Source organism: Halichoerus grypus, chromosome 3 (genome assembly GCF_964656455.1).
Source record: "Halichoerus grypus chromosome 3, mHalGry1.hap1.1, whole genome shotgun sequence".
Classification (NCBI taxonomy): domain Eukaryota; kingdom Metazoa; phylum Chordata; class Mammalia; order Carnivora; family Phocidae; genus Halichoerus; species Halichoerus grypus.
In genome coordinates this window covers 127705107-127723958 of record NC_135714.1, presented here as the reverse complement: position 1 = coordinate 127723958, position 18852 = coordinate 127705107, and the positions used below count along the sequence as shown (strand labels likewise).

The window sequence follows — 18852 nt, the reverse complement described above, 5'->3', positions numbered from 1 at the left end:
TAAAATGAAGATGAGTGAATGTCTCTAATAGGGAAAATCAGACTTTCCGTTACTTTTCCATGGAAGAACTCACTGAGGGAGAGTAAGGGGCAGAAGCATGGGGAGAGAGGGCTATAAAGTCCCTCCTCTCTTTCCGCCAGCTTGCTCTGAAGACCGTCCACATTGCCTGCTTCTCTCATAGAATTTGACCTACCACTGTCTGACCATCACTCTGTGTGTGCCTGCATGAGGATCTCTGAATTCCATGACAGTCCCTAAAACATACATGTGGTTGGGACTGAAATACTGAGAATGATCTCAGAAAATGTTTCTAGAGTCCCCTGAATTCTCTTCCAGGGACAAGGGATCTGTGAACAGGCACCAGTCTTCAGTGCCTGCCCTTTTTGAGCAGAGGTGAGGGACACAGATAGGCAGGTAGAGCCAGCTCTCCTCCATGACCCACTAAAGTTTGGGTCAGGAGCCGAGGGCTGCCCTGAGAGGAATAAGCAAATTACTGTGTTGGGAGGAAGAGTGGACAATTCATGTTCCCTGTTTCGTAGATAAGCTCATGAAAAATGGACAACTCTGGTCACTGTGCCACAGAAAAAATCAGCTCCTCTTACACCTTTGGCATGAACATCCTAGTCATTTCAGGCATCTTTAGGGTAATTTTTTACAGTGCCCTACAGATAAAACATGTAGGCACAGTAAAAAGGAGTTTTAAATGTTTGTATTAGAGAGAGTTCCCTGAAAATTCATCATAGATTACCTTGACCATAAAATCAGAATCAATTAAATTTGAACAAAAATAGCATTTCCTTTGTACTTTTGTTTTTTTACTATGTAAAATGACAACGTCATTTTAATTCACAATAAATAGTGCTCCTCCAAAATGTTTGTATGTGAGGGAGAGAATAATTGTGTTTTTTGAACTGAACTTGGAATTTAGATATTTCTAAATTGTTTTGAGGAAAAGCTGTTGATAAATTGAAACCAAGCAGCGGCAGCAGTAATAACAAAACCCATCTTTCCATGGATATGACATAATAGGCTGGGAGATTTCCTTTAGGGGAAAATCAGGTGTGAGGGGGGCAGGGAAAGGAAATCCTCCCAGCGCATTATATCGCTTGCATTTCTGGATAAGTATTAGTTAGACAACTTCAGGTAGTAAATTGTTTAAAGCAAATACCCCTAGAGGCTTTCAATAGAATATCGACCTCCACCCTTTAATATGATCTAGTTAAAGAGATTGCTGTGGAACTGGGAGCAGCCAAAAATAGGAGGCCATTTGGGTTTTTTCTGGGGGGTGGTCAGGCAGGCTGACATCATGAGGAATGATCAAGACTCAAAAGGAGTGTATAAGGAACAGAAGGAAAGGCATTTCATTCAGATATTGAAACTAAACATTTTGCCCAAATTAAAGTGGTATTATCTTCCACTTCAGGAGATTGCATCTTATTTTTAAAAGTCCTAGGAGCCCTGCTCTGATTTTCAAAATGTACAGGTTTTGCTAACATGAAGTACTAAACCCCTTGGGAATATTTGGAAATGGAGTATTAAATAGCATTAAGACTATATTATTCATGGAAATGTAGTGCATCCCTGATCTTAAAAATCTTCCTTCCTTTCTTTTTTCTTTCTTTTTTTTTTTAAAACTCCATGCTGAACTTAATGTATTGTTTTCAAACTGAACAGACCTCATGTGGGGGATTAAAGTAGGCTGCAAACTTATTTCTCTCGTTACCCACATTGCTTTCAAATCTGGCATTCAAAGCACGAGGGCATCACATGTTTCTACTTCAAGGCTGCACATACAGGAAATGAAAGCCCCCAACACAGCTTGGTAGCAGAGGATCCAAATCAGGGTAAATTGTGAAAATTATAACCAAATTGCAAAGCATTTGGACAAAGAGACATGCTAGTCTAATCAGGAAAACAGTGATATTTACTTTTCGATAATGCAGGTTGGAAGAGGAATTGGGGGAGGGAAGTGTCACAAATCTCTTTTAATATATTTCTGAACTTGGCAACCTTAACTGGTTTTGTCACATATTTGCAGCTTAAAAAGTATTTGGCTTTTACAACAGCCAAAATAAGTATCCTTTAATCACTTTCAACCTATGAACAGATGGGCAAGCAGTGCTTTTATAAATGGAGCATACAAAATACTTCAATATCAGCCAAAACTAATTAGTAGCAATATCTGAACCAAACTCTAAAATTGATTTAGTGTTTAATATATATTACTCTATAAGCATTAGCAGTTGAAAGGAAATTCCCTGTTCAAATGTTTGCCAAGCCCAGTGTCTAATGTTCAGACATGATTAACTTACTAATTAACTTATTGTATCTTTTCTCACATGTAATCTTGCTTAATGATTTCTTCTCTCACTGAAAACTATTTGATTTCATACCTTGATCATAGATTTGTCAAACTTCAAGTGAAAAAGTCAAATTCAGCTACACAGCCAGCCCCGGTCTTTCTCTCAAGCTTTCTTAGGGTGACTTTAGTAGGAGGTGGCAGCCTGAGGACCAAGCAGGTGGTCTCTTCAGTGCTGAAAACTGGCTTTATTATCTAGCCTCTAATGACTCACATTTTTATCTTCACAAAGATTTTCTAGAAGAGTTTTATAGAGACTCTTTAGTGGTAAGAATCTGTAAAAATGAGAATTTTCTCCCTATCAGAATTGTGTTAAGACATTGTGAAAGAAGATGAATTTTAAAATTACACTTAGAGGGTAAGCAAAGGATAGTTCCTACTGATTCTCTCATCAGAGGTTACTTGGCCTCCATATATTTGATGGCCACGATGCCCTTCCCCCATCTCAGTATATGTGATGTGGTTGTATCTTTTCAATACTGCTGAAACACACAAAAGAAGAAAAACCTAAAGCCAGTCACCCAAATCATCCTAACCAACTGGGGATTGGGGATTTCCAAGGCCAACCCTTCTGAAGTCATGACGATTTTGTTCTCTTTTGATTTTATCACATACAAGGTAAGAAGGGCTTTGAATTCTGACTGCTAATTATAGCTTCATGATCTTTGGAAGTAAGCTAATTTCTTTTGCATCAATGTATAAAATCAGGATACTAACATCCAATAAAATTATTTTGATGATTAAAGGAGAAAGTATATCTGAAGCAAATGTTTAATAAAAAATTGCAGCTACTATTGCTATTAACGGATTTAATTATTATATGTTTCTTTTATGTTGTACAGTGCACATCAGTCTATTTCAGAAAATCTGAACAAAATAGAAAACGAGAAACAAATACAGTTGACTGTTGGACAACATGGGGGTTAGGCGTGTCGACCTCCCACACAAAAAATTTGCATATAACTTTTGACTCCCCCAAAACTTAACTAATAATAGCCCACTGTTGATCAGAAGCCTTACTGATAATAAAAAGTCAACTGACACATATTTTGTATATATATTATATACCGTATTCTTACGATAAAGTCACCTGGAGAAAAGAAAATGTTATTAAGCAAATCATAAGGAAAATACATTTACAGTACTGTACTGTATCGTAAAAAAATCCACATATAAGTGGACCTGCACAGTTCAAACTCATGTTGTTCGGTGGTCAACTGTAATCATTTTTCTTTAAACCTAAGGTTTTCTTTACAACGTGGTGTTTAATCATGGATTTGCATTTTATTGGAGGAGATGAATCAGAATCTATAAGGACAGGCCCTAAGCAGGAGTTACTTGAAAATATTTCTTAGATGCCACCGTTGATTCAGAACCACTGCATTAATACAGTCACTAATAATATTTTGTCATGTTTCTTTCTGGGCTTATTTATGTATGTCACTTAAAAAATAATGTTGCAATCATATAATGCATATAATTTAATGTCTTCATTCTCTTAATATCATTTCTTGGAATTGTAAGCATTTTCTTAAGTTATTACATAATCTTCATAAACATCACTTTTATGACCTCATAATTTATCATTGGATATAACACAATTTACTTAGATATTTGTTTCTGGATTTCTCCCATCATAAATGAAATTATGATGGATATTTTCATACATACAGCTTTTCTAAATTTCTATTTCTTTTAGAGATTAGTCTAGAGAGAATTACAGGCATGCTTTGTTTTGCTGTGCTTCACTTTATTGCACTTTGCAGATAGAAGCATTTTTTTTTCTTCTCAAAATGAAGGTTTGTGGCAACCCTGTGTTGAGCAAGTCCAGTGGCAACATTTTTCCAACAGCATTTGCCCACTTTGTGTGTCTGTGTCATATTTTGGTAATTTTTGCAATATTTCAAACTTTTTCATCATTATTATATTTGTTATGATTCTGTGATCAGTGATTTTTGTTACTATCGTAATTGTTTTGGGGCACCACAAACCACACCCATATGGACGACAAGCTTAATCCATAAATGTGTGTGTTCTAACTGCTCCACCAACTGGCTATTCCCCCATCTGTCTCCTCTCCTCAGGCCTCTCTATTCCTTGAGTCACAACAGTAGTGAAGTTGGGCCCATCAATAACCCTGCAATGGCCTCTAAGTGTTCAAGTGAAGGGAAGGGTCGCACATTCCTCATTTTAAGCTAAAGGCTAGAAATGATTAAGCTTAGTGAGGAATGCATGTCAAAAGCCCAGATAAGCTAAAAGGTAGGCCCCTTGTGCCAAACAGCCAAGTTGTGAGTGCAAAGGAAATGTTCTTGAAGGAAATTAAAAGTGCTACTCCAGTGAACACATGAATGATAAGGAAGCAAAACAGTCTTATTGCTGATATGGAGAGAGTTGGAGTGGTCTGGATAGAAGATCAAACCAATCACAACATTCCCTTAAGCCAAAGCCTAATCCAGCAAGGGCAAAGGCCTAAATCTCATCAGTTCTGTGAAGGCTGAGAGAGGAGAAGAAGCTACAGAAGAGAAGTTGGAAGCTAGCAGAGGTTGGTTCATGAGGTTTAAGGAAAGAAGCCATCTCCGTAACAGAAAAGTGCAAGATAAAGTAGCACATGCTGATGGAGAAGCTGCAGTGGTTATCCAGAAAATTCAGCTAAGAAAATTCTTGAAGGTGGCTACAATGAATAATAGATTTTCATTGTATATGAAACAGTCTTATAAAGAAAAGGATGCCATCTCAGACTTTCATAGCTAGAGAGGAGAAGTCACTATCTGGCTTCAAAACTTCAAAGGACAGGCTGACTCTCTTGTTAGGGGTGAATGCAACTGATGAGTTTAAGTTGAAGACAGTGCTCATTTACCATTCCAAAAATCTTAGGACCCTTAGGAATTATGTTAAATCAACTCTGCCTGTGCTCTATAAATGGAACAATAAATCTTGGATAACAGAACATAGCATGCTTTACTAAATATTTTAAGCCCACTGTTGAAACCTATTGCTCAGAAATAAAGATTCTTTTCAAAATACTGACAATGCACTTGGTCATCTAAGAGCTCTGATGGAGATGGACAATGAGATTAATGTTGTTTTCATGACTGCTAATACAATGTCTCTTCTACAGCCCATGGGTCAAGGAGTAATTTAGACTTTTAAGTGTTATTATTTAAGAATTGCATGTTGTAAGGCTGTAGCTGTCACAGATAGTGATTCCTCTGGTGTATCTGGGCAAAGTCAATTGAAAATCTTCTGTAAGGATTCACCATTCTAGGTGCCGTTAGCCACATTTGTGTTTCATGGGAAGAAGTCAAGATGTTGACATAAACAGGGGTTTAGAAGAAGTTGATTCCAACCCTCATGGATGACTTTGGGGATTCAAGACTCCAGTGGAGGAAGTAACTGCAGGTGTGGTGGAAATAGAAAGAAAACTAAAATTAGAAGTAGAGCCTGAAGTTGTGACTGAACTGTTGCAATCTCATGGTAAAACTTAAACAGATGAGAAGTTGCTTCTTATGGATGAGCAAAGAAAGTGTTTTCTTGAAATGGAATCTAATCCTGGTGGAGATATTATGAAGATATTGATGAAATGACAGCAAAGAATTTAGAATATTACATAAACTTAGTTGACAAAGTAGCAACAGAGTTTGAGAAGACTGACTCCAATTTTTTTTTTTTAAAGATTTTATTTATTTTTTGACAGAGAGAGACACAGCGAGAGAGGGAACACAAGCAGGGGGAGTGGGAGAAGGAGAGAGAGAAGCAGGCTTCCCGCCGAGCAGCGAGCCCCATGCGGGGCTCGATCCCAGGACACTGGGATCATGACCTGAGCCAAAGGCAGACGCTTAACGACTGAGCCACCCAGGTGCCCCCTGACTCCAATTTTGAATGAAGTTCTACTGTGGGTAAAATGCTATCAAATGGCACCATGTGCTGCAGAGAAATCGTTCATGAAAGGAAGAGTCAATCGATATGAAAAATTTTAACACTGTCTTGCTTTAAGAAATTGCCTCAGCCACTCCAACCTTCAGCAGCCACCACTCTTATCAGTCAGCAGCCATCAACATCGAGGTGAATCCCTCCACCAGCAAAGATTACAACTCACTGAAACCTCAGATGATGGTTAGCATTTTTTAAGCAATAAATTATTTTTAAATTAAGGTATGCACATTGGTTTTCTTAGACATAATGCTATGGCACACTTAATAGACAACACTATAGTGTAAATGTAACTTTTATGTGCACTGGGAAATCAACAAATTCATTTGACTCACTTCGTTGGAATATTCACTTTTTGGTATTCACTGTATTGTGGTGGTCTTGAGTTGAATCTGCCAATATCTCCAAAGTATGCCTGTACCTGTGTTTGTTTATCACAGGATAAAAGAAGCTTTTCTTTTCCTGACTGTAAGGTAATATGTGTACAGTTGCTCATGATTGAGGGGAAGATGAGTTGTCAGTTTGCTTCTCAGCCTTGTTTTGTAGTCAGATTGCACTTCTAATTAAGGTTTTGACAAAATAAGTTTGTTCAGCACTTTTTATTCAGTATCGTTAACTTGGTATTTAAATTGGGCCAGCTTCAATAACAAAGATGGAATCAGAAATGTTGATTAAAGCATAAAAATGTCTATACTGTATGGTTAGCAAAACTAGAATCATATGATACTAAGGCATTAGAGACTTCTGTCAAGAAGACTGACAGATTCCCTAGTGTCATCATCTTTTAAAGTGATTTTATGTGGCATAAATATTTTCTTGTCTTTATCATTCTTATATTGAAGTTGGTATTCAGGAATCATTCCATTTTCCTCTTCTAGGTTTTACCTACATTATATATAATGGTATAAGCTTTCTTTTTCTCTTGTTAATATCTTAAGTTTTCCTAATATTCCTTGTTTGTCCAGAAGTTTATCTTATTGGATGGGAATTTCTTAGGCAGTGGCAGCGGGACCAGGTTGGTTATTATTTAGGTCTTAGTGGCAATAGTTTTCACATAATAAGTGAGTCCAGCTCCTAATTAGGAACCACCACATCTAGGTAAATGACTTGCCTTTAAATGTGATGTTTAGTATGGAAAGTGAGATACAAACTAGATTTTTCAATTACATCATGGTAGAAAAAAAGTATTGATTCTTACTAAAACTTTATAAGTAAATACTTCTATAATAAAGACATTTTGTATATATTGAACTATTGTGCTATGTTATTTTGTAGATAAAATAAATTAATATGTGTTCTTAATTTCTATAGTATTATTATTTCTGGTGAGTTCTTTTTTTTTTAAGATTTATTTATTTATTTCAGTGAAAGACAGAGAAAGAGAGTGCAGGGGGGAGGGGCAGAGGAAGAGGGAGAGAGAACTTCAAGCAGACCCTGTGCTGAGCACTGGGGCGGGGCGGGGCGGGGCGGGGCGGGGGTAGGTGGGTGAGTGGCTTAGGTCTGACCCTGAGATCAGACATGAGCTAAAACCAAGAGTCAGACCCTTAACTGATTGTGCTATCCAGGTGCCCCTATTTCTGGTGATTTCTTAACTTATGATCTACATTAAAATTTTCATTAGGATTTTTTCACCTGAAGTTCTGAGGGGTTATTTGGAACCATTCACGTGCCATTTTAAGGATGTTTCATTCTCATTTTTACAAGTAAAGCCAAATAAATTGAAATTTATAAGTGGATCCTCATAAAGAAAAAAAGCATTTTTTCATATTTTTAAATCAAAAATTAATACTTATCATAATTTAATTCATTTATTCAGTCCAAGATAATTAAGTCTTATTCTGCTGATCTTGGATTAAGCAGGCTACCCCATAAAGTTGTCTGTTTGTGGATGAAAAGAGCCACACAGTAGGTTCATGTTTATGATATCAGTTTAAATTGAGAAGCCTGTAGTCATAAGTCTTTTCCTTCTACTAGAAATTGTTAGGAAAATGCATTTTTTATAGGCTATTGTTCTTTTGATATTTCTTTCAGAAGACATAATTTATGAGCTATAACTTGTATTAGGGGCTTTGGGCAAGTATGAGAGAAAGGGAGAAGCCACCTGTTGAAGATATGACTAAAAGGGGTGTATTTAGTATATATTTGGTGTAACAACCAACAATATCAGAGTGGAGAGGAATGGAATCTTTTATTGAGGATATACACGTTCATTCCATAAGGATTTAGTCATTGATCACCTTGAAATAAGAACGTATTATTCACAGTGAGGGCACTGATAAACTTCAAGTTTTTAAAAAATTTATCCCATAAAATGTTCATCACGAGTACTACTAATTGATGGAGATAATTTACCTCTGAAATAAATCTTTTTAAAAATCAATTTGAGGGGCACCTGGGTGGCTCAGTCGGTTAAGCAGCTGCCATCAGCTCAGGTCATGATCTCAGGGTCCTGGGATCGAGTCCTGCATCGGGCTCCTTGCTCAGTGGGGAGCCTGCTTCTCCTTCTGCGTGCTGCTCCCCCTGCTTATGCGAGCTCTCTCCTCGCCCTCTCTGTGTCAAATAAATAAATAAAATCTTTAAAAAAAAAATCAATTTGATAGTTATTGTATTAACTTTTGGTAAAAACATAAATATGTGTATCAGTTATCTATTGCTATAATAACATCACAAGACTTAATGGCTTAAAACAACAACTATTATTTCTCGTGAGGCAATTCTGATGATCTAGTCTAGACTCAGCTGATGCCACCCAGGTTCACTTGAGTGGGTACAACTTGTCTGTTCTCCTGTGGTCTCTCATCCTTAAGAGGCTTGCTGGCTTGTTCTTCTGCAGATGAAAGGTTCAGAGAATGGAACTGTTCAAGGCCTCTCAGGCACATGTTGAAAACTAGAACATCACTTCCATTGGGTTCTTTTGGCCAAAGCAATTCACAAGGCCAACACACATTAATAGGTGGATAGATTCCACCTCGGAGAGGGAAGTCAAAGAGAAGGCTTACATATCTGGGTGGGTCACTCAGCAGCAAGATGGGGAGTCTCTGGATCAGAGAGTTCTGATCTGTAGTGGGTTGGGGTCTTTTACAGCCCTAAGGTTTATCTTATGTATGGCTAGCAGATGTTGGTTGCAGTTTTGTGTGATATGCAAAGCGGACAGTCTCTAAATGGCTGAAACTATACTTTTTTTGGGAGATATTTAAAACAATTGGATGTCTAAGAATTTTGAGTTTGGAGCCAGCAGGCTTTCAAGCGTTAGCCTGGTGTAAGAAGTAAACAACATAGGGGCCATATGCAAGAATCATCTTTGGTGGGGTGCCTGGGTGGCTCAGATGGTTAAGCGTCTGCCTTCGGCTCAGGTCATGATCCTGGGGTCCTGGGATCAAGCCCTGCATCGGGCTCCCTGCTTGGCGGGGAGCCTGCCTCTCCCTCTCTCTCTCCTGTTCCACCTGCTTGTGCTCTCTCACTCTCTGTCAAAAAAAGATTCATCTTTGGTTCATTTCTATAACTATGTTAAACATACTTTACCATTTTTAGCATCCCTCCTTTTATATAGTGAAGAAGAAAATCTTTGGTGTGGTCTTGAAGCCATCTGGGACACCCAAAAGATAGGTTAAAATGTATCATAATAGTTTGTTTTTAAGTTTGGGGTTTGAACTTGGAGAAAACAATATTGGAAAGAATTGTTAGAGGAACCAAAAGTCATAGGTGCCTTTAGAGTACCAAAAAAAGTAACACAGCCACAGTAACATTAGATATTAGGAATACCAGATTTTGCAAGAAATAGATTAGAAAGAAAACAAAAAGATAATTATGATAAAGGGAATATTTTTGTGACATAAGTAACTTTTGTTGTCCAGGAAAGCTATATTGAAGGCATGAAATGATTTTTCCTTTGTTAAATTAAGAGCAGACTGTGGATTCAAAACTCAGTCTGTCAATGTAACAGAAAGTAAATCAAATTCTAATCTTACTTTTTGTATACCACTTAAATAACATTTTGTAGTCAAAGATTCCCGAGCATTTCTCTATTTTATGATCAAGCTCATCAAAATTGACTTAACTTGGTCAAAATTTGATGTATTTTATAGCTTCTTTTCAAATCCATTATTTGTAAATATAATTCACTTTACATCAAGCCTTATATAAATTCTTCTTCAACCTCAAATTTCCCTTTCCATTATTTTTAGCATTCCAATTATTTAGAGATGTACTAATGATCAGAGTCCATATATCTAAGGCCTAAGATAAAACTTCTTTCTTTTTTTAATTTTTAAAAAATTTTATTTATTTATTTATTTGACAGAGAGAGAGATAGCAAGAGCAGGAACACAAGCAAGGGGAGTGGGAGAGGGAGAGGGAGAAGCAGGCTTCTGGGGAGCAGGGAGCCCGACTCAGGACTTGATCCCAGGAATCTGGGATCATGACCTGAGCTGAAGGCGGACGCTTAACAACTGAGCCACCCAGGCACCCCAAAACTTTTTTCTTTTTAAGTTGATTAAAAAAAAAACAGACAATACACATCCATCCTTTTATAAACATGTTTGCATTTCTTCATAATTCTTTTACTTAATATAGTTCTAATCACTCATATTAACTATAGCTTTTAACCAAAATAATTTCAGTTCTCTCTCTCTCACACACACACACACACTTTTCACTTTTCACACACTTTGACTAAGAACTCTGTGACATTCAAGGCAACTTAAGAGACCAGCAGAGCTCTTGTGCTTCAACAATCTACGACACACATCACTTTACAATCATACATAGCTCTTTAAGATTTATTCTCTCTTCTTGTTAGAACATGGAACTTAGGGTATAAACTTGGCTCACTTGGGTATTTCTATAACACTTCTCTTATTTCTTCTGAGAGAAAGGAGAAAAAGCCAGGAACTCAGAATTCGTTAGATTTCGCTATACATCCTGAAACTCTGGACAGCCAGAAGTAATCATTAACATTTTATCTTCATTACCAGTTTATTTCAGACATCAAGGCCCATTCATAAAAATTGTTGTATTAACCAAACAAAAATCCTCTTAGAAGGCAGAGCTCTCTTCTAAGCTACACAAAATCAATTTTAATTTAAACAAACAAATTGAAAAATTTGCTTCATTTTCTTTGCCTTTTCTGGTAGCTTTGTCTAAATGGGATATTTCTCCAGAACACAAAATGATATAGTTTTGACTCAATCTAAAAAAGTTTTCTCGAGAGAATGGAAGACCAGCCATAGATACAAAAGAGCTACAGTTACAAGAACATTGTACAAAGCTAACTTTTCCTTTGCAAGGAGAGTAAGGACTTTTTTTTTTTCCATTTATACACACAAGCACAAAGAGAATGAACAGCCTTAGTTCTACATCTTTAACTATAGGTTAAAAATAAATATGGAACACAGTTTTCTGTGCCTGAGCAAATTGCACTCCTCAGTTGTGGTTACTTGGGAGTAGGAATGTCAGGGAATCAAAAAAGATCTCTAAGGAATACTTGTTATGAAAGTCTCTTGATATGGAGCTGATCTTCATTCTAGTGGGAACAAAATTGTCTCAAATATTTTTAGCTATACTGGTGTTCAAACAACATGTAATACAAGGCATATCATAAACTTCAAGACTCATAGTAAAGGGTGCCTGGGTGGCTCAGTTGGTTGAGCGACTGCTTTCGGCTCAGGTCATGATCCTGGAGTCCCTGGATCGAGTCCCGCATCGGGCTCCCTGCTCGGCAGGGAGTCTGCTTCTCCCTCTGACCCTAACCCCTCTCATTTGCTCTCTCTCATTCTCTCTCTCTCAAATAAATAAATAAAATCTTAAAAAAAAAAAGGCTCATAGTAAAGACAAATGAAAAAGACTGAGCTGGGATTCCCTGTCATCTACCATCTCTACCACCGAACAGAGGCTAGATGGCTGGGTGAAATAATCAAAATCAGACTCCCAACATTTCAGTCACCAAGGAAAGAAAAATAATGTCTGTTGTACAAAGTAGAACAGGACTCCTCAAGAACCAGCCTACTGCAGACATCAAAATAAACTCAAAGGGAAAAAAAAAAATGCAGAAACAGAGTCATGATACTCACTCTGAGAATCAAGAAAGTTGGGCCTCGGTTCCAGAGATCTATATACAGTCACTTTTTAGGGCAAGACTCAGTTCTGGTATGTGAATCGATCTGGGCATCTCCTTGGAATTTCAGCTGTGAAACCTGTAGAAACAAAAGAAATTACCAAGAAAAAAAGATTTTTATATGCTAAAAGTTGCAAGGAAACTAGCCTTTGAACTTTAGATGACTTAGAAAAAACTGACTACCATATAAAAAATACAACATATATAAATGAAAAAAGTAGATACAAGATTACCAAGATTACTGTCTGTCTGTCTATAGTAGAAAGTCTGTAGTATTCTCACATATTTATCATCACTGCAAGGGCCATCCACACCAGTATGTCAGGGCTTGTTATGGTTTCCATTATGGTCGCTTGCTCCTGGGATCCTGTAGTCCATGACCTTAACAACACACTACCATGCCTTTCGATTGAAAGCCTTTGGAAAAGAAAATCACTTTTCAGATGATTGGTAAGCAGAATATCAGTGCCAAATAATTTTGTAGTCTTTAGTTTAAAATAGCTTCTGGGATAAGAAAGTTATTTTGACTAACTTGCTCTGTCATATGAAAATATTTTGTTCCTTAAATATTATATATTGCTCTTTTGAATAGTTATGGATAAGCTTTGACAAATTTGCTTTCTTTTGGATTTCCTTTCTTCACAAGGTTCATTTTATATATGTTATATTGATTCTAGCATATTCAAACTTCTTTGGAGAATCCTATTGACATGTTCAGGTGATGTATATGAAATCTATGTACAAATTATAATACATTTCCTATTTTAACACATTTATGATTGAAATGAATTTGAGACTTTTCAGAAGTGATTATTTTTCTTATTAACTATAATAAGAAAGTTTTATATTTTATTTTTAGGCTAAAGTCTATTCTAAGTAAAAGTGGTAAACTTGACAATAAAGTTAAAAGAATTGGACCACACATAGAAATCTTCCAAGTGTTCCGGGAAAGGACCAAATTTGTAAATACCAAAAAAGTAGTTAGAATGATCATCATCATACAGGCCTATGTCAGAGGATGGCTTGAACGCAAAAGATTGCAGAGAATAATGATCAAGGTAAAGCATGTGTTAAATATAATGTGTATAAATTTTCCTATGTAGATTTTAAATTAATTGAGTTTTGAATAGTCACCTGGTCAATGTATCTATGATTTTTCTAAATAAAGTTCTGACTACATTCTTTTCATTGAGAAAATGTTATGAATTATCTACTCTGCTGACAGTTTCAGATTTGGTCAAACTGGAGAATCTGAACAAAAGGCCTAGTTTATCCTTATTAACCCAATAGTTCTGGGACCACTTTTATTCTAAGGCCAGGACCACCTGTCCTTGCCCTAATTTTGTTCCCCCTTTTTTGCTGCTTATTGTCCATATAAAGCAACTTTCTTCCACTTCCCACACTCCTGGATACTCTTTTTTTTTTTTTTTTCCTGGATACTCTTGTACAGCATAAACATTCAACTCAAAAAGAACTATAGACACACACACACACACACACACCTGAGCAACTTGCATAAGCAGCAATCTTGAGTTTCAAAATAAATATCTAGGATCTATTTTGTCTGGCAACCATTAATTTATTCTTTGTATCTCTGAGTATGTTTATGCTTTGTTTTGTTGGTTCATTTGTTTTGTTGTAGATTCCACATATAAGTGAAATCATACAATATTTGTCTTTCTCTGCCTGACTTATTTCACTTAGCACAATACCCTCTAGATCCATCCATGTTAAAAATGGCAAGATCTCATTTCTTTTTATGGCTGAATAATATTCCATTGTATGTATGTATGTATGTATGTATCATCATCTATCTATCATCATCTATCTATTATCTATCATCTATCATCACCTGTTTATCATCTATCATCTATCATCTATCTATCATCAATCATCTATCTATCTATCTATCTATCTATCTATCTATCTATCTATCTATCTATCATCACATCTTTATCCCCTCATCTATTGATGGACATTTAGGTGGCTTCCATATCTTGGCTATTGTAAATAATGCTGCATTGAACATAAAGGTGCATATATCTTTTAAGAATTAGTGTTTTAATTTTCTTTTAAAAATACCAAGAGTGGAATTGCTGAATTGTATGGTAGTTCTGTTTTTAATTTTTTGAGGAACATCCACACTATTTTCCATAGCAGCTGTACCAATTTACATTCCTACCAATAATGCACAAAGGTTCCCCTTTCTCCACATCCTCACCAATACTTGTTATTCCTTATCTTTTTGATAGTAGCCATTCTGACAGGTGTGAGGTGATATCTTATTGTGGTTTTGATTTGCATTTCCCTGATGGTTAGTAATATTGAGCATCTTTTCATATGTCTGTTGGCCATCTGTATGTCTTCTTTGGAAAAACATCTATTCAGGTGTACTATGCCCATATTTTAATTGGATTTTTTTGATATTGAGTTGTATGAGTTCTTTATATATTTTGAATGTTAACTCCTTACCTGATATGTCATTTGCAAATAATTTCTGCCATTCATTAGGATTTTTTTTTTCATTTTGTTGATGGTTTCCTTTTGCTGTGCAACAGCTTTTTAGTTGGAGGTAGTCCCATCTGTTTATTTTTGCTCTTGTTGGTCTTGCCTGAGGAGAAATATCTAAAAAAGTACTGCTAAGACCAATGTTCAAGAACTTACTACCTGAATTTTCTCCTAGAAGCTTTATATTTTCAGTTCTCATTTAAGCCATTAATACATTTTGAGTTTATTTTTGTTTTTGGTGTAAGAAAGTGAACCAGTTTCATTCTTATAGCTGTCCAGTTTTAACAACATCATTTATTGAAGAAACTGTCTTTTCATCATTGTATATTCTTACTTCTGTTATCACAGATTACTTGACTTTATAAGTGTGGGTTTTTTTCTGGGCTGTCTATTCTCTTCCATTGATTTATGTGTTTTCATCACTATAGCTTTGTAGCATAGTTTGAAATCCTGGAGCATGATACCTCCAGCTTTGTTCTTTTTCAAGATTGTTTTGGCTATTTGGAGTTGTTTTGGTTCCATACAAATTTTAGGATTATTCCAGTTCTGTGAAAAATGCTACTGGTATTTTGATAGGGATTGCAATGGATTGGTACATTACTATGGGTAGTATGGACATCTTAATAATATTAATTCTTCCAATCCATGAGCATAGTATGTTTTTACATTTATTCCTGTCATCTTCAGTTTCTTTCATCAGTGTCTTATAGTTTTCAAAGTACAGTTCTTTCATCTCTTTGGTTAAATTTATTTCTAAGTATTTTATTCTTTTGAATGCACTAGTAAATAAGATTGTTTTCTTAATTTCTCTTTCTGATAGCTTGTTATTACCATTAAGAAACATAATATAGTTCTATATGTTGATTTTGTAGCCTATAACTTTACTGAATTCATTCATTAAACTTAGTAGTATTTTGGTGGAGTCTATGTTTTTTATTTTATGTACAGTATCATATCATCTGCAAATAGTGATGATTTTACTTCTTCTTTTCCAATTTGGAAGCCTTTTATTTCCTTTTCTTTTTTTCCTAATTGCTGTGTCTAGGACTTCCCCTGTAATGTTGAATAAAAGTGGTGAGAGTGGGCATCTTTGTTTTGTTCCTGATCTTAGAGGAAAAGCTTTTAGCTTTTCATTATTGAGTATGATGTTAGCTCTAAGTTTGTTATATATGACCTTTTTATTAGTTGAGGTGTGGTCCCTCTATACCCATTTTATTGAGAGTTTTTATCAAAAATGAATGTTGAATTCCATCAAATGCTTCTTCTACATCTACTGAAATGATCATATGATTTTTATCCTTCATTTTGTTAATGTGGTGCATCATGTTGATTGATTTATGGGTGTTGAAACATTCTTGCATCCCCTGGAAAAAATTTCACTTGAGCATGGTATATGATCATCTTAATGTATTGTTGAATTCAGTTTGCTAATATTTAGTTGTGGATTTTGGTATCTATGTTCATCAGGGACACTGGCCTGTGATTTTCTTTTCTTTCTTTCTTTTTTCTTTTTTAAATTTTATTTTATTATGTTATGTTAATCACCACACATTACATCATTAGTTTTTGATGTAGTGTTCCACAATTCATTGTTTGCATACAACACCCAGTGCTCCATTCAATACGTGCCCTCTTTAATACCCATCACCAGACTAACCTATCCCCCCAACCCCCTCCCCTCTAGAGCCCTGTTTGTTTTATTGATATTTATCATCTATTTTTCTACCAACTGGATTCTTTAATATCAGACAACTATATAACAAAACCAGTAAGTAAGTGGGCATATCATATAAATGGTTGATGGATATCTAAAAACTAATTTAAAAAAACTATGTGAAAACAAGCATGAATTTAGAGTCAGAATTCTGAATCTTGGAAAATATTTGTTGAAAAGGTTAAAAATAACATATAAAGTTTCTAACATGGTGCTTAGCACAATGTGCACAAATAAATGATAAACATTTTAATATACTAATGATAATAAAAAAATGCCATATTTGATATTCTTTTTTTTCCTTTTTTTTTTGTGATGTTCTTCTCTGGCTTTGGTATCAGGGTAGCACTGGCCTCATAAAATGAGTTTGGAAGTGTTCATTCTGAAAATTTTTTGGAAGAGTTTGAGAAGTATAGGTATTAAATCTGCAATAATAGTAGGGGACTTTAACACCACACTTACGTTAATGGATAAATTATCCAGATGGAAATTAATAGTGAAACATCAGCCTTAAATGACATCTTAGATTAGATGGTTTGAATAGCTTTATGCAGAACATCCCATCCAAAAGCAGCAAAACATACATTTTTCTTAAGTGCACACACAACATTCTACAGGATAGAGCACATGTTAGGCCACAAAACAAGTCACATTAAATTTAAGAAGATTGAAATCATATCAAGCATGACCATTGAATGGTATGACACTAGAAATCAATTACAAGAAGAAAAGTAGAAAAATCACAAATATGTGGAGATTAAACAACAGGCTACTAAACAACCATTGGGTCAACAAAAGAATCAAAGGAGAAATTTTAAAAATACCAAGAGACTAATGGAAATGAAAATGTGATATATCAAAATCTATGGTATGCAGCAAAAGTAATTCTAAGGACTAATTCATAGTAGTACAGGCCTACCTCAAAAAAAAAAAAAAAAACCCAAGAAAAATCTCAAACTATTTAATTTTGCACTTAAAGGAACTAAAAGGAGAAATGAAACCCAAAGTTAGAAGGAAGGAAATAATAAAGATCAGAGCAGAAATAAGTGAAATAGATACTAAAAAGATGGCTGAAGCTCTAGGACAAGTTAAGTGTACCTTTTTTACAGGAAGGCTGGGGGTGTGTTTCAGTCTGCTGATTGTGGTAGTCTGGGGGTGCCAAGAGCTGTCTTTTAAATTACAGTACTGTGCAGCCCAGGAATGTGAACCCCCTTGGCCACTAGAGCCAGGCAACCAAGGGGCATCCCCTGCATGGATTGTGCACACCCTCTGACTTTAGTAAGGCAGGTGAAGAGTGTAGGGGGCAGGGCACACTCATTGGTTTCAGCAGAGCTGTGGGAAAACGCTTTGGTTGCATGTGCCTGTGGGCTTTAGAGGTGCAGTAGGAGAGTGCTTTGTTTGTGTGTGCCTGCTAGGTTTAGCAAGAGACTGGGAGAATGTCATGGTCACTGGCACTTGCTGGCCCCAGCCAGGGAGTGGAGCAGTACTGCAAACACCCATGCTCACAGGCTTTAGCAAGGGACTGGGAGAATGTTGTGACTGCTCACACTCATGGGCCCCAGCCAGTGCCACCACCATCCACCCCCACCAGCCTTAGCAAGGCAGCAGGATGGCACTAAATCTGACATACCTGCCTGTATTAGGTTGGGGGAGAGTGCAAAATGGCATCTGCCAGTGTGTCCTTCTCTGAAGAGAGTCCCAGCTGTCCCCTGCCCCTTGCCTTAAGATTAGCAAATGAATTCCCTTCACATATAGTCTAGGTGCTTTTCAAACTGTTACTTTTGTACTGGGTCCAGGAATGAGTGAGACTAGGTGAGTCTTTTAAAAGGACAATCTCAGTTCCCTACAACCCTTTGTGTCCCTTGATGGGTTGGTTTTCCTACCCATCTTGAGATAGTCCTTTTATCCTTTGTTGTAGAGGAACAGTTCTGCTAATTTTCTTTTTCAGAGGGAATTGTCCACATGTAGCTGTGGTTTGGTGTGTTTGTAGGATAGGTGAGATCAGGATCTTCCTATGCCATCATTTTGGGCCACCCCCTGTACTACCTATATTGATGAACTATTCCATCACCCATAGTCCAAGCTATACCTGGAGTTTTCTTAGACTCTTTCAACTTCCTCATTTCCATATTCAGTTGATTATCACCATAACGTTTCTTGTGTTGCTCTTCCTCTCTTTGTTTTTTGCCAGAGCTTCTATTTATCAACCCTCAAATGGAGAACTACAGT

General features: G+C 36.3%; 1 protein-coding gene across 1 annotated transcript in view; it reads left to right on the top strand.

Annotated features, from left to right (window-relative positions):
* Window positions 1-18852, top strand: part of IQCM (IQ motif containing M) — a 362431-nt gene that overhangs the window by 146409 nt on the left and 197170 nt on the right. Inside the window, exon 10 of the mRNA XM_078068245.1 lies at window positions 13261-13459. Within this exon, the coding sequence (XP_077924371.1) occupies window positions 13261-13459 (199 nt within the window). The remainder of the gene's footprint in view (window positions 1-13260; window positions 13460-18852) is intronic.